The sequence below is a fragment of the Dendronephthya gigantea genome, unplaced genomic scaffold (genome assembly GCF_004324835.1).
Source record: "Dendronephthya gigantea isolate DGI-Jeju-01 unplaced genomic scaffold, DenGig_1.0 000073F, whole genome shotgun sequence".
Lineage (NCBI taxonomy): Eukaryota > Metazoa > Cnidaria > Anthozoa > Malacalcyonacea > Nephtheidae > Dendronephthya > Dendronephthya gigantea.
In genome coordinates, this window is record NW_021163083.1 from 148,016 (window position 1) to 164,546 (window position 16,531).

The following is a 16,531-nucleotide window of genomic DNA, read 5'->3' on the forward strand; positions in this document are numbered from 1 at the left end:
TAAAGTTTGGTACCAGAACCATCGATACAAGAACAAAAAACAAAATATCCAAGAATCTGCACAAACGCAGCACCTTTGGGACTTGTACGAATATGGTAAGAATAGGCAATTACTCGAACAAATGTTTCCTTGTGGAACACCACCTGTGTCAAGTTGTACCAGCCTCACGTCTGCAATGAACTCTGGGAACACGTGTATTACACACACGCAAAGTGAGTAGGTAAATTGTAAATTGCCATCGAAGCTAGTTTGTTTTTTTTCAAATACCTTTCTCCAAGACCAAATATATGTTACACACAGTGTCAAATATGAGTATTTATATTATTAAAAATTATCATCATATATGGGGAAAGAAATTATTTCCATTAAATATTGTCAAAACTTTGCCAAGCTGGTATCACTGTATATATACATAATATAGTCTGGTAATAATAATTGTCCAAAATTTCAAAAACAAAAGCTTAAGACTTTTCTGCATTACGGTAGATCATATTAACAATGCGCGTGGCAGGGAGCTCTCATCAAAACTTGGACCAGTTTAAAGTTAATAAGACCAAAATAAAGTACCTTAAACCTACTGAACCTCTTGAAAACGGAAAAAAGCTTATGAACTCTTAATGCTATTTCATTCAGATCGCTTCCTATTTTGGCGGAAAGAATAGGTCAAACCCAAAAACAATTCCGATATGAATTCAATATCCGTTTCAAAAACTTCTCCATCTCCCTAGCCTTAAAAGAAACGAAAAATTCAGAAGCGTTCTGGTATTCTGAAAATTCACATTATCGTAATCTGACATGACATCGCAGAAATTTGTAAAATTCGTTGCGTCCACAGCATGCAGGATCGAAACTCGCAGCTTTGGGTTTCGAAACCCTTTTCGCATTTTTCACACCAGCCTTAAGATTTGAAACCATTTTCAAACACCTCCACCCATATTAATCTGAGATTAATATGAATGAAATATTTCATATCTCTGAGGACGGTTCTTAAATAGAATCGAAACGCATCTTCCATGACAACCGCTTCGTCGTCACGAAAACATACCGTGCACTTAAATTGGATAACACTCGCTACCAATCCCCGTTGCTTAAACAACGCAATCGTTAGCGCAGCAAACTGGAAACCCGTAGGAACATGGGAGATTAAATCCCGTACAATAAAACTAATCTTATTTTGCGCAACAGATTCCAGGCGATATTAAATCTCGGGGAAGGACTGCATGCTTGGCCTTGCGGCTTGCTTTAAAATAAATTTCTATTCTCCATTTCTGGAATATACTTTACTTCGGCTTCATATTCTTGGCAGCGCTATAGTATGTACTTTACTTCGGCTTCAAATTCTTGGCAGCACTATAGTTTTCAAAACTAAACATTCTTACACAATTTCGACTAGTTTGGACGACCGTTTTCTGCATGGTTAATATGAATTTATATTGTATAGCTATAGATATACTGCTTAACGTCTCAAAACTTTGCTCGAACAGCTGTCTAATAATCTGCACGTGGAATAATTCGTTGGTGTATTTTATATGTGCGCAATTCACTACCGTCACCATAGATTGGAAAATTTTCCAATTCATATTGTTCGCATACAATGCTAATTTGGTTTCTCTACAAAACATCCCCAATCAATAAAATCTTTCATATACAACCTGCATGTATTTCATCATGACCAATTTCGTCTGAGATCCAGCGATGGTAAAACACAACTGCATCATTTTACCCGACTAAACAAAAGCATAATAGATGTTGTTAAATATATCTTAATTGTCATCAAATGTGGTATAACAACTGCCTTAATTAGACAAAACACTTCACTACTCTTTATATGTGCGGCATATACAATTCTCTTAAACAGGGACCGCGGAGCAGGGTGGCTCGCTGGGCTTTAGCCCCACCAATAATTTTTCCGTAATTAGTCTTTAATTTCGAATATTTTTTAGTTCGCTCAAATTTACAAGCAATACAAGCGCCAAAATGCTGGAAATTTTACATAGGGCAAGCATTTGACCATTAAAACAGCGTGGTCATCTATTTCATCTATGCATAATGTTTGCTAATTTAACTCCCTGAAATTAACAGTGTGGTTATCAATTTCAAAATATTTGACATCATAACCAAAGCATGGTTATATTGTTTAATGTTTGTATATGAGCGCCAAACATGCTGGAAACTTTACATTGGACAAGCATTTGACCATTAAAACGGCGTCGTTATCCATTTCAAAATATTTGACATCATAACCAAAGCAATGAAAGTATGGTTATATTGTTTAATGTTTGCATATGATCGCCAAGCATGCTAGAAACCTTGAAGAAGACAAGCATTTGACCATTAAAACAGCGTGGTTATCGATTTCAAAATATTTGACATCATAACCAAAGCATGGTTATATTGTTTAATGTTTGTATATGAGCGCCAAACACGCTGGAAACTTTACATTGGACAAGCATTTGACCATTAAAACAGCGTGGTTGTCCATATCAAAATATTTGACATCATAACCAAAGCAATGAAAGTATGGTTATATTGTTTAATGTTTGCATATGATCGCCAAGCATGCTAGAAACCTTGCAAAAGACAAGCATTTGACCATTAAAACAGCGTGGTTATCGATTTCAAAATATTTGACATCATAACCAAAGCATGGTTATATTGTTTAATGTTTGTATATGAGCGCCAAACATGCTGGAAACTTTACATTGGACAAGCATTTGATCATTAAAACACAGCGTGGTCATCGATTTCAAAATATTTTACATCATAACCAAAGCAAGGTTATATTGTTTAATGTTTGTTATGAGCGCCAAACATGCTGGAAACTTTACATACTATCTATTATTTTCCATTAATCCTTAAATTGAGAGGCATTTGCGGCGATTTCAGAGACCTATATATATTTCATACTCTCCTAGCAGGCGCGCGGTGCCGAGCCCCACGAATACGAAAAACGCTCCGCGGTCCCTGTTAAAGATCACGTTCTTAAATTTACCAACAGAGGTATATAGCTATAGCAACTCTTGAAAAACATACCATAGAAGTTACAGGTAACCCCAGCGTAATTCGTGGGACAAAGACAAACATTTGGCTTAATACAGCGACCTCCATTCAAACATGGACGAAGACAATGAACTAGAAAAAAAAAAAATTGTTTAGAATGGTTTAAAGCAATCCTTGTTCCTCGCCGCATTATGACTGGTCAAAGAAACAGTGTCTCACGCGTGTTTAAAAATCCAAAATGGGGGCAAAACAGAGATACGTGAATTAAATCAGGTTTGAATTTTTCTTCAGGAATGCGGGGAATGACATTCCTGACAGCCTAGGTTTTTCCGGGTCATAATACCCTACGAGTCCTATTAAATTTTTAAGCGTGAATGAAGTGTGATCCAGTAAACTAAGTTCCAGGTAAATAATGTTTCGAGCTATACAAAAAATTCAATGTGGAAAAGGTGGATGGTATTCAAGATCACAAAAAAATGCACGAAGGAAAAGGAGCCATAAAATGCGAGCCCTGTATGTCATACATCTAAACCATAGAACAAAAACATAAGCCGGCATGGATAAAGTTGTGGTCAGACAGAATTTCAAAATCTTTGATCTGCTGTTATATGAAGAAAAGCCGATTATATGAAGAAAAATAAACAAATCCTCAAACGCAATCCTGAAATAAACTTCTTAAGATATGTCTAGGTTAGTTTAGTGCTAATAAACGCAACCTCTGTTTCGTTAAGTCTTTTTTAAAAGATTTCAAGTGTCTTTTCGCCATTCTCGCATCAATTTGGGTAACATCTTTTACAGCTTCAATTCATTTCGGAAAGGCGACAAAGACGATTCATGTAGGTGGGCGATCGTCACCAACCTACATGATTATTGGGTAGTGTGGTGCTGTAGGGGATGCAGGACCGTGACGGTTATCAACCCCCCTATTCGGGCTACAACAATTCAACAACTACATCCGCCACAACTACACGCCCCCCCCCCTGTTCAGGTCTGTTCACACGATTCAATTTTGTCGAGTCCAATTCACTTTCGGTGGATGTTTTGTAGTCGGCTAAATTGCAATGTATATGGGCGACAAATCAACAAAAGCCATGCGATACTGCCTTATCAATAACAGACTATATTCCATACGTCAAAAGAGAATTGGATCTGACCAAGTTGGATCGTGTGAAAAGACCCTTAGCTACCTGCAGTTATCACAGTTGACAGACATAGATCATGAGATTTCTTACCATGCTGACAAACATCTCCCCAGTAACCATACACACAAGAACAGCGATCCTTCTTGAAACAACGACCACCATTTTGACATGGACGTTGACATACAGCTAAAAAAGAATTGTTTGTTTGCTTCAAACATGCTTAAACCGAAGCAATGAATCCTATTCATTTTCCTGGCTTGGATAAGCTGCGGACTTTTTGCGGGAAAGATTCGGCAGAAATCGAAAGGTGTTTTAAACGTACCCTTACCAGTTTGGCAGCGAGTGCCTCGATAGCCTTGGGGACACGAACACACGTTCTTTCTCACACAAATCCCACCATTTCTACATTGCGGAGAACAGGTTCCTGTAGGGTAGAAAGTGGTAAGTTTGACAATGGCTGAACTGACAGGACACCCACAGAAAACAAACAAGTCATAATTCCAAAACCACCAAAACCATTATGGATAATTTCAAGTTAGGATACAGCCTTACCCTGCTGACACCGAGTCCCAAAGTATCCCGGTGAACACCGACATACCCCTGGTCTCACGCACTGTCCTCCGTTAAGACATCCCAATGGACAAACAGCTAAAATGGAACATGGATTGCATTAATGACAGCATTCAAGCTTGGTTAACATGTGAAATAAGTATTGCTGTTGTCTGGATGTTAGCATGACCAGAATTCGTTGGAACTATATAAAAGCGCTCTTGAACGTTAACGGTAGTGAAAAAACTAACCTTGCTCGCAGGATGCGCCGGTGTAACCTGGAAGACAGCGGCATTTCCCAGGAGGGATACATTTTCCATCATGCAGGCATTTCACATTACATTTAGCTGTTGAAGTGAAGCGAATTTTTGAGTGAAGATTCCCCAAACAAGCCAGGTACTTTATCATGAACAAATATATGATAAACCAAGAGTAAATATTTATTTATGGTGACGTGTGGTGTCACTTGCCTGATCGGTCCCACAGTAACATGAAATAATTCTTACCATTCTCACATCGTTCACCATAGAAAGCCAGGGGACAGCGACATTTTCCAGGTGAGATACATCGACCTCCATTCAAACAGCTTCTCCTGCAGAATGCTATAAGTTAATGAAACATTAATTTACAACACATCTCCAATAATCAATTTTTCAGTCCGACATTCGAATGTGAAACAATAGAACAAGGTATATACATAAGAGTACACTACCTCTCGCGCATGTTACCCCAATAAACCCTCGCCGACACCTGCACACTCCAGGTGCTACACATGTCCCACCGTTCTTACAAGGGAGCTCACATAACACTAAAAAACAATATCTGCCGCTGGATTGGTTATGTATTTAAGCATATTTCTATCTTCTCTTCACCGGTTTCTTAATGAAATCTTCCAGAATACAAGTCGAACACTTTACCTCTGCAGTAGAAGCCGTTGCCATAGTAACCACGGGGACAAGCCTCACAGTGAATCTGGGAATTAACGATAGAACATTGAACACCAGGGAAACAAAATTGACGGGGACATGGACGACGAACACTTTTCGTCTCGTCTTTGACTAGGATGGAAATAAAAGATCAAGATTAGTTTAACTGGATAATTCAACCAGTCCTGGCTAAACTGTTCTTCCCACAGATCCAGAAAGAGTCGCTTATTGATCCATCATAATACAGTAGAGAACTAAACTAAACTATGCAAAGTTTATGTACACTGCGTATCAGTTCTAAATAAACTGTTATTCCTGGAAGTCAAGTGAGTAAAGATCATCTCTTCTGTCGAAAACGAAACCTGAACTGAAACATGAGTTCCAGACTGTTCTTCCTAGGCTTAAGAGAGACGCCCTATAACACAACTTGGAATCTTACCAATACTGCACTGGATTCCATCCCCGACATACCCAGACGGACAATCCGCACATCTGAAGTTTAGGTCATCGATATTGCTGCAGCGCACTCCAGCAAAACACGGATTCTTGGAGCACGGCCGATGGTCTATCTGACACAACGCGCCGGAGAAACCAGCATCACACGCGCACGAGAACGTTCCTTCGAGCACGGATGAACAACGGCCATGCACGCACGGACTAGACGCGCAAATATCGAAACGCTTCTCGCAAAAGCGACCCACGTATGACCGTTGACAGTTACAACGAAAATCTGTATCCGAAACTGATTCGCATTGTCCATGAACGCAAGGATTCATATCACACGGGTTTGTTTTTAATTTAACTCCTAACGTTTCTTTGCAGAACCTGTCGACGTAACCAGGAGGACATTTGCATGAGAACGTACCATTCAAGTTCCCTTTACAAGTACCATCACCACAAGGGTTTGATAAGCAAGGATCAATCCTTTCACCACACAGAGCGCCCTGAAAGCCAGGGTTACAGGAGCAAGTGAAGGAGTTCGCTTCGGTTGCGATGCAAAGGCCATTCAGACAGGGAAATGTGTCACAGGGCTGTCTTCGTCTTTCACAGAATTGGCCCGTGTATGCCGTGAGACATCGGCAAACCGGTATTCCACTGACAAGGATGCAAGTACCGTTGTTGCAATCGACCATGGAACAGGCTGATGTATTACAAGACGAACCGCTGTATCCCGGGTAGCAATGACACAGATGGCCCGACTTTGTGTTAATACAAATCCCATGTCCACACGGGTTTGAATCACATGGTTGAATCTTAGTCCCACAGTCAGCGCCTGTGTGCCCCGGGTCGCATTTACACACCGACCCTCGAGAAGTCAACGAACACGCACCATTAACACAGTCAATATTACATAAAGTGTCACATCGTTCCCCTATATAATTCTTACGGCAAATACATTTCTCACCATTGCTATCGCAGGTGCCGTTTATGCAGCGCGTGCTTCCACAATAGAGTCCAGTGATATTGCAAAATTTCCCATGATGACTTGGAGGACATAAACAACGCATGTTCATGGATCCCAAATCGACACAGCGCCCGCGAAGACACGGATTTGGTCGACAAGCGGTAGTTCTTCTCGAACACAGTTTTCCATGGAAACCAGGCGGGCAAATGCATTCGAATGAATTGGTATTGTTGCTATGATGGGACGATACGTCATTGTTGCTACGGCACTGCCCACGTACACAGGGATCCCTAGCACAAGCACTGAGTTCAATCTCACAAAGACGACCACCGTAATATCGCGGGCATTTACAATGAAATCCGTCATCCGTCGAATTTGACTTCTGGCAGTTCCCGCGTTGACAAGGACTCGAATGACAGACAGGAGCTTTAAGATGACACAAATTGCCATGGTAACCATGACCGCAAATACATCGAAAGTCGGATCCAATCTCCTCGCACTTGCCATGATGACAAGGATTTGGGGCACAAGGTGATACCATCTTCTCGCAATAAACACCTTCATACTCTTCGGAACAAACACATTTGAACTCATTTTTTGATATTTTCACACATTTTCCATCATTCCTACAGGGACATTTCCGGACTACAACATCCAAATACTTTGACGCCGTGCGACCGCATTCATCCGTTGCTAATAATTGGATCGTTTGCGTCGTTTCTCTGTCGGGTTTCCACCGGAATTCTCCGTCAGACGCGATACGAGCCTGTGGCACGTCATGAGTTATTTTCAAGGGCTCACCTTCAGGGTCGCTTGCATTGACCAGAAACGAGATTTCGTCTCCTAGCAGAATGGTGATGCTGTCTTCCGTGGGAGATGTGAAAAACGGTGGAAGATTATCTAAAATGGAAACAGACATGAATTCATGCTCGGATATGAATGCTACTGCAATTTCACCAAAATCAAAGCAGCTTCGAGAAACTTCACTTTACCTGAGCGTGTGGTCCATCCATCAGAGTTATCCACAGAAGAGCATATAAGACATGGAATCTTCTGAGAAACGTCGCCGTTTATGAAACAGCGAGATTCGATAGAACACATTCCAGTCTAGAAGAAAGAATGCCTGGCTGTAATTCACAGTCCACGTAATCTAGCATTAGATCTGTACAGTAACTCTGTCAGTTTTTCTTTGAGTTCAAATTTGAAGACATCGTTGATTGGTTCAGCGTTACTACAGCAAGATACCGAGGTGACTCAACAAAAACATGCGATCTGAATTTGGACAAGGCAACTGTGAACGCCGAGTATCCAGGTCGAAGGACAATGAAAAGCCTCAGTTTAAACACTTACCTTCGTAGTGCAGCTTTCAGTTCCACTACAGTTCTTACAGAAACTGTCGTAGCCGACTCTCAATACAGCCTTGCTCCACAGGTAACCGTTGTTGGACACTCGAATGTGAAATGCCTCTTCTGATTTCGTAAATCTTGAGCGTCGATTTTCCGGAATTCTACAGATCACTCCACGCCGGCTGTAGAATATAGCTTTTGCCGTGAATGTTCCATGTCTGTCTTCTATCCACTTTTGACCCCTTTTCTACAGTGATGTTAGCGATCTCTGAGCAAATTAGTTAATCTAACTACCTATAACAGCTATCTCATCCATCATTGCCAACCTACCAAATACGCATTTACCAAACCAACCTATACACCCACCTACCATGAATTACCCACCTACCATGAATTACCCACCTACAATGAATTACCCACCTACTGATCTTCTTGGCCACTCATGTAATCTACAACCACTTGCCATCACACTTACATTCCAACACCCCCAATCTACCACTTTACTATCTTCTCCAAGTTTTCCCACACCATTCTTTCACCTCTTTATAGACCTTCACAATCTTTCCCACCTCATCTTTATCACCTTTATTCTCTCCTAATTTTTTTTTCACTTAACATCTTAGTCATTTCAGACAAAATTGACGAGATAGCGTACCTTAACGGGAGTAAATGAGCACGAGAGTGATCCAAAGTTCAAAAATGGTGAACCTGAGATAAATATTTCATCACACATCTCATTACGGACATCACACAATCGATCTTGCAAAAACGTCAGCGGTGCTGATTTCAGATCGACAGAACAGTCGACTGAACCATAGCCTAAAATGAATGTAGGAAACTGATTTCATCACCAACTTTCACTGGCCCTTTTCAAAATTTGATGAGAACTTCAATACGAGTTGGGAATGACTCAAGGTAATTATATGCTTCTCTCTGCAGTACCATTGGATCAGTGAATGAGAGATCATTCTTACTTTAAAGCAACTTGCTCATATGAACAAGCACTATTTTCTAAAAGCTCTTTCCAGAGACCTCCCGTTCTAGGAGGACGTATACCTTCGTCGCATTTACAATGGCCTTGATAACAATGTCCATTCTGTCCACAGCGATTCTCACAAAGCTCATTTTTCCAACGTCTCAGCAGAGTTTGATTATCCTTCATGTTTTCAATCTTCTCTTTACAAAGCGTAGTTACAGTCTGGCCACTTGCTTGCAGCAAACCCATATCAAAACCTTCCTTAAACACAAATATTCATGAGCTTGTAGATTGCCTGTTGTTTGTATACTATATACTCATGTTAGTATACCAATATACTCATGATTGTATATCAATATACTCATGATTGTAATATCAATATACTCATGATTGTATATCAATATACTCATGATTGTATATCAATATACTCATGATTGTATACCTATTAATCTCCTTCAGTTTCCTATGATTGTCACAAATATTTGTCTACCGTCAACCATTACTGGTCTAATGCAGCAGGTATAAATACGACCAGACATAAACTAAAGCTGAACTATATATATTCTGACGGATACTTGAAGAGTCATACCTGGGTTTCATCCATACAGATTTGCAGAATTTTTCTCCAAAGTTCTGAGCCAAGAACGCTTTTACAAACGTGTTGCGGGTCCGACGTGTTTAAAATGTTATGGCAAATTTTCTCGCTTCTTTCGTAAGATTGAATTGGTGCGTCAGCTTGCAAACTATCTTCGTGTTTTGAATGCAATCCATTATTCGAACCAAATCCTTTCAGCAATACAGGTTGTTTATCTATGATTTTCTTTGTGATATCCAGTGCTTCATCAGGTGAGGGCGAGGAACGTGAAGGCTGACAAGATTGTCTTGATTGGTTCAGGGATTCCAAACCAGAACAAGAGCAAAAATCTTGAGGTGTCACAGTGGCTGCGGGCTCGGAATGTCCGGTAAAATTGTTGAAGAAACTGATGAAAGATGAGAGTACTTTGAGCAACCTACTTGGGTGGACAAGTTAGTTTGTATGTATGTTGGCGGAGCAAGACATGGGGGGAACAAGACAAAAGGAAAAAGGGTCAAGCTTTGTACATGTACCTTGTCATCGTCTTCTGTGCTGACGGAGTCGCCCCACGACACAAACCTTCACCAGGATTTGTGACCGAAAGATAAATGCTTATACCCCAATAAAATTCCTCAATCTTGATTTCTGAGCCTGATGGAAGTTTGATCTAAAGTGAAAAGAAATCATTTAAAAAGAAAAGAAATGGAACGCAGAATTACAGATAGATATATATATTTGCACTTGTTTGTTACATAAGATTAATCGGTAGATAATATTTACAAAAAAAGAAGTGCTGGCCTCCTGTTATAACCATGAAGGCTAATCAAGACAAGTGGCCAATAGGAACAAAGCCACAAACACAACTAGATAATAAGTATCTCAGTTAGAGTTCTAAACAGATCTCTTAACAGAGTTATTTATGTCATTCATTGTCACTTACAGAGAATGATCGTCCATTACTTGACTCCATAATCTTGGTATCTTCATGCAGTGGCAACATGGAACGTATGAAAAACCTCAAGCTTGATTGCTTGTATTGACCATGACACATATCAGCCACAATGACGTCACCTCCTTCACGTACTGCGACTGCGCACGCACACGTAGATACACCACCACAATGCCATTTCCGTACATGCACCTAGACAAAGCGAACATTGGTTCAAATTACACCTGCTAAAAAGTACAAAAAACTACGACTTACCTCGGTCGACGAATTGTTGCTGCGGTAGAACAGAAAGGTACCTTTCCCCAGATGCTTGTAGAAACTATAAGATCGATTTATAAAGGATTTAGTACTCAAGGATTGTGCTTTTTCTTCAGTTATTGGGTTCGTTTCATGTTATGCGGTGCTGTCTGATTATAATTCTTCTTATAAGGCGCTGTTTAGACAGACACAGAATCCATCTGTCCCATATGAATCTAGTTCTCACCTTCCTTCAAACGTTCTTATGTTCGAGGCTGACATTGAATAGCAGGAAAAACGTGGCGTCGCTTGGCTTCATTTAAATTACCTGGAGGGAAAAAACATGATTGAACATTTCAAGGTGACAAGCAATTGTGATAACAGGCACAATACTGGCTAGAGCTACACTTCACTGGAAACGAATAATTATTTTCGCATTTGGGAATAGAATGAATGAAAGACAAATTATCTGGTACAAAACAAGTTGCCAGGAATGATCAACAACGCACTTCCACAACTGGCAACCGATAGTTCGTCCACACTGAGCCCGTGGAGATGATGGGTCCAAGGTTAATTCTCAATTTACGGTCAGACGTTTCAAAGTTCCTTCCAGCTTGGATGTGAAGCGAGTCTCTACCACAAATGACTTTATTGCGATTGCAAGGCTCAGTGGTGAACACCAGCGAACATTTTGATAAAGAGAAGTGAGATCCAGAGGAAACGGCTTTCCCGGTTGTGGCATCTATGATCGATCATGTGTAAACAAAATATTACCATCTTTAGTTTTGTGGGCGTACAACCACGGGGCTTAACTGATCTAATGTTGACTGCACTGAAAGTAGAGGCTTTTCCTCAGCAGTGAAGACTTTCACCAGCGTGCTAATTCTACAATATTCTGTTCAAAACATTCTTAAGCCGATACAGCTATGTTTACAAATTTTTGGAAGTTTTACCTGTGAGGGAGGTGTTCAGTGGTATTGTCAAAGAACAACTCTGGTCTCTTATACGGCATAAAACAGGTAAGGTTATGGCGAATGTGATTGTGACGACATTGGGATATGTAAGCAACGATGTGGATGAAGGGTGAACCTACAAAGTGATGAAAATATGATATCAATTCACAACACTGTAGCCTTGCTGCGAGTCTAAACACTACCTTCACTCCAAGGTGATAATCTTGACTTCTTAACGCTGGGCTTTTGGTGTTCCTGGTCGCTTGGAAAAAAGCCCGAGCTTCACAAATTACCTGTACAAAAAACCCAAAAAATGTTGTAGACATTGTCATGACGGTTCGGGGATTTTCTGGAATAAGGAAATCAAGTCAGGTGGTTGACTTTGCAGAGAAGATAAGGGAAGGTAAACGGTCTGATGTACGGTCAATATTAAATAGTTAAGTCGTTAAACACAATAGAATTTTTTGGAGGGACTGTTTCCTACCGTATCACCAAGTCGAACAGGAACTCTCTCAGGGATTAGCCGTACATCAAAATACGTTCGAGAAGTCTCTGTCCGATGGATTGTCGTCTTCAGAATCCTCCCGTCACTTCGCTTCGTTATTTTGTGCAGGTAAAACAGATATCTGATTGTATTTTCTCCCCTTGCGCCACGCAGTAAACAGCGAAGGTAAATATAGGGTCGCTTTGGATTGCCTTGGTAAGCGTGTAACGGATAAAACTGTAGAACTTTGGGTAGATTTGGATACGATTCTGGAAATGAATATTTAACGTACGTTAGCCTGTTCACAAGTAGATATCAGCGTTGGGATTCTGCTAAGTTTCAAAATCTGCGAGAACTTGTGATAGACACATACCTACGCAGTTTGGTTTGTAACCAGTCTGCCCAGGTCCACAGACACCCCTTGAGACTAAAATTGAAAAAATGCGGTTAAGATACCCAAAATTGTCCAAATATTACTCAAAAAGGGGTTATATACGGATGGCATTAGATGTTTATCAAAATATTGTGGATTGTGTGTGTGCGTGTTATATATATCACTTTAAGGAAACATGTTTCTTAGAGCCACAAGGCTCTGCAAACAAAAGTTCACGCGTTTCTGGCTGAAACGGCTCTCGGACAGGCATTTTCTTGTCACCTTACTAGGACTGCACATCGTTAATACTCACCATTAGCACAATATGCTGTTGGACAAAAGTCCGTTCGTGTTAATCTATACACCTTAAAATCACCACAATGACGAACAAACACGGACAGCTTCCAGGAGCAACAAAGACGACGAGCTCCGACGTTCCACGAAACGCATGCCTTGATCTCCACTTGTCTTCCGAGCTCAATATTTTCTGCCCGAGGCAGCCATATTGATGAAGAGGTACCACACGCACTACGAGCTGGACACACAGTTGGTAGCTCTGCTGGTCGACCATCCAGTTTAAATCTGTACCATGCACGCGGTAGTTCAGTGTCGCAAAGATAGCTTTCACGAGTCTTGCTCAAATCTCGTAACGGGTCGTCCAATGTTCGGTAGACACTCGGCTGACATTGGGGATGGTCTGAACAGAATATACACAGGGTTACAATTTGCAACACTAATACCTTCCATTGTGCTTTATATGGAAACAAACGGTTGTAAATGTCATGTAACAGTCAAGGTACAGCAGTAGACAGAGTCAGAGTTATTAAAATCTGTCTGAGTCTCAGAGAAGTCAACGAGGAATAGGTATAAAGAGATGTGAATAGGAGAGCATTCAAACAATATTACACGAAAATGCAATATCCCTCTCAACATCCTCCCTTGCCGCAATATTCCGGCGAAAATTCCATACATCGAGATTACAGTTGATGCTATTTATAATTTTGTGAGAATTGATTTCCTCGGCCTGAATATTCTTATTAATTGTATAATTAACTAATCCAAAAATCGAATTAGAATTTTCATCCTTTTACGCCGTGAACCATCATGACCTAAACTTCATTCGTTTCGTGGTAAAAGAATTTAAAGCACATCTTGAATCCCTTTTCATTCTTTTTGTAACAGGCGACCTCTTTCGTGGGAACGTTTCTGCCGGACTTAAGAAAAACAAACAAACTACGTTCTTCTCTATTTTTACAACGCAATGTCTTTAATCTACCTAATTCATTTAATCTGACTTAAAGGTAAAATCTTTCAATTGATCGTAATAACTGGCGATTAATACTGCATCAACGGATGCCGTACTAATGGAGTAAAGGTGTGTTTTAGTCTATTCATGTAATTGAATAAAAAAACAGTGTGCATAAACGAGATAAGTTTAACCCATAACTTTCTTCCCATTGACCTGCTCTTTAATATTTTGTCTTCGAAAACGAGATCAAGAAGCGCTGAAACTACCTCAACAGGAAACAGTCTAGTTGCTACTTGGATCGTGTCTGTCGTTACCATAACAAGAGGGTGATGTAAAATAGCTAAGTTTATCTTGTTTGTTGTTGGGCGAGAAATGTAAATCACTCTTTACTTATCGCTGAGATACGATGACATTCGTATACGTCCGCCACGCAAACACCAAATGGAAACTATGCTTTTAGTTTTAGCCGGCTATTCACATGTCAAATTGTCAGTTATGAGTAGTAATAGTTGAAAATAAAAAGAATTTTATCCTCTAAATCGATCAAAACACAATCGCTAAATTGGTTTGAGGTCTAAGGTCAATGTCATTGATCTATCTCATATTCACACACTACAACTCATCAACACATCGAGGTTTGAACAAGCAGTGGGAATGATTCAAAATCAAAGCAAGCAACAGCTCCATGTTTTTCACACCTCGCAAAGACCAATTTCCAAGCTTACAGCGTGTGTTATCAAGCAGTATAAATAACTCAGGTTTCAATTTAATTAAACGTAAGAACTAGCAGTGAGTATGCTTTTGTGTTGAGTGAAAGGAACCTTTAGCAAATATCATTAAGGTATTAACGACACTGATGGGTTTTGCGTTTAGAATATACTCGTATACATACCCTGAATACGGAATGTCTTTCGAATCCATTTTCTTCCATGATCAATGCGAGAAAACGTACCAACGAGGTTTCTTTGTGTTTGACATCCCGTTTTCTGGTGTAGAACCCCTACTAACGAGACCAAACCGTTGGCGTCTATGGTAACCAAAGGGCTGCCAAGGCTCGTGTGGGAGCAATACCGAAGAATACTTGAACTGCTCGGAGAATGTTTTTTCAACGAAACGCAAACATGTCGAGTGCTATCATCGACGCAGGGGCTAACGTCAACAGACAAGGCAAATACATTAACATTTCTTGCGTCGTTTGCGCGATCCATGTCCCAGCTCAAAACGATGCTGGTTTCATTCTTCTGATTAGAATTAACTGCGCGCATCGATACCACGTTTTTCGTCAGGGAAGGCGAAGTCTGTGCTAGGTATAACATTGTGAAACCATTTCTTGAACCACGGTCCCGCGTGTAGTCGATGACATAAACCAATCTGACACCTTTAACTCTTCCCGTAGAATCAATTTCTCGAACTTGAATAAGTAATTCCTGAGGAATTGTTTCATTACTGAAGCAATTGGACGAGGTAAGCAACCATCTGCTGTGTACTATTGCGCCGGTACAGTTTAGCGACGGAATATATGCTAACCATGGCCATGTTTCTGCAGTGGATGCGTCGACCTGAGAGAATAGGGACATAGATAATAACACAACTAGATGCATGTGGTACGAGATGGACTCGCGGCGGTCACGCTTGTGTTCGAGCGCCATTCTTAAGACAACTGAGGTGGAACACATCCGGTAGATGCAGGCAGACTTCAAGTAGCAGATGTCTGTGGAAATTATATATATATATCAGAGCACAGGGTATTAACATAACAGTATGCAGCTGTGAATAAACACTGAGCATAGCCTGCAGACAATGGTCAGATATATTTATGGGTTCGGAAAATTGGACTGTAAATAGCGCAGTCGGTACACACGTGTATCGATCTAGATTATATTTCATTTTAAATGAACGTGTTGATCTTATTATCTCGGCGCGATAATTCAAGAGAGAATGGGCGAATGGGAATTGCGCGAGAAAATTGATTGACAGGATGACCTATGCTCGTTGAAAGACAAGATTTCAGTGATACAAGTAATAGCAGCAACGGACAGGATAAATTATTTTTGTATTTGTGAACGAGAGCGCCTTGCCAGATCATATTTTTGCCACTGCATGCTGGCTCGCTACACATGACAACAGTGAAATTGACGTGACCACAAAAGGTGCAGAATGCAGTAGATAAAGCAACTTTGCACACTATTTCCAATACCGCACGCCACAGGTGATGTTGACAAAGGAAAAATACGTGAAATGCTTCTATAAAATATTAAATATACAAGATCTAATTTAACAAGCGCATACCAAATTCGCAGAAACATTCCTTCCATATTGGCACTTAGTTTTTCTCACATCATATAAACGGATTTAGATTCTTACGCAC

At 40.4% G+C, this 16,531-nt stretch overlaps 3 protein-coding genes across 7 annotated transcripts in view; all 3 read right to left on the reverse strand.

Moving 5' to 3' along the window:
- Positions 1-248: 248 nt before the first annotated feature.
- LOC114531614 (fibropellin-1-like) lies at positions 249-11,409 on the reverse strand. 4 transcript variants are annotated; one of them, XM_028553228.1, is made up of 19 exons: positions 11,352-11,409; positions 11,123-11,186; positions 10,859-11,059; positions 10,452-10,585; positions 9,934-10,324; positions 9,425-9,605; positions 9,024-9,187; positions 8,373-8,615; positions 8,015-8,129; positions 6,057-7,922; positions 5,609-5,749; positions 5,404-5,499; positions 5,198-5,293; positions 4,943-5,038; positions 4,695-4,790; positions 4,465-4,566; positions 4,233-4,328; positions 3,034-3,132; positions 250-1,727 (listed from the first exon to the last, which is right to left on the reverse strand). In XM_028553228.1, exons 1-19 carry the CDS (start codon positions 11,384-11,386, stop codon positions 1,720-1,722), a joined length of 4,224 nt encoding a protein of 1,407 aa, XP_028409029.1. In that variant the 5' UTR covers positions 11,387-11,409; the 3' UTR covers positions 250-1,719. The 4 variants fall into 4 exon arrangements, with proteins under 4 accessions (XP_028409031.1, XP_028409029.1, XP_028409032.1 ...); XM_028553231.1 differs by having other exon boundaries at positions 11,119-11,186; positions 11,352-11,366; XM_028553229.1 differs by having other exon boundaries at positions 251-1,727; positions 4,471-4,566.
- Positions 11,410-11,440: 31 nt separating this feature from the next.
- LOC114531570 (von Willebrand factor D and EGF domain-containing protein-like) lies at positions 11,441-15,371 on the reverse strand. Its single transcript, XM_028553181.1, has 7 exons — positions 15,056-15,371; positions 13,228-13,611; positions 12,915-12,968; positions 12,542-12,810; positions 12,261-12,350; positions 12,058-12,193; positions 11,441-11,846 (listed from the first exon to the last, which is right to left on the reverse strand). Exons 1-7 carry the CDS (start codon positions 15,369-15,371, stop codon positions 11,602-11,604), a joined length of 1,494 nt encoding a protein of 497 aa, XP_028408982.1. The 3' UTR covers positions 11,441-11,601.
- LOC114531613 overlaps positions 15,300-16,531 on the reverse strand; it is a 49,441-nt gene continuing 48,209 nt past the window's right edge. For both annotated transcript variants that reach the window (XM_028553226.1, XM_028553227.1), the window contains one exon: positions 15,300-15,722. In XM_028553226.1, coding sequence (XP_028409027.1) covers positions 15,607-15,722 — 116 coding nt within the window. In that variant the 3' untranslated portion in view covers positions 15,300-15,606. The remainder of the gene's footprint in view (positions 15,723-16,531) is intronic.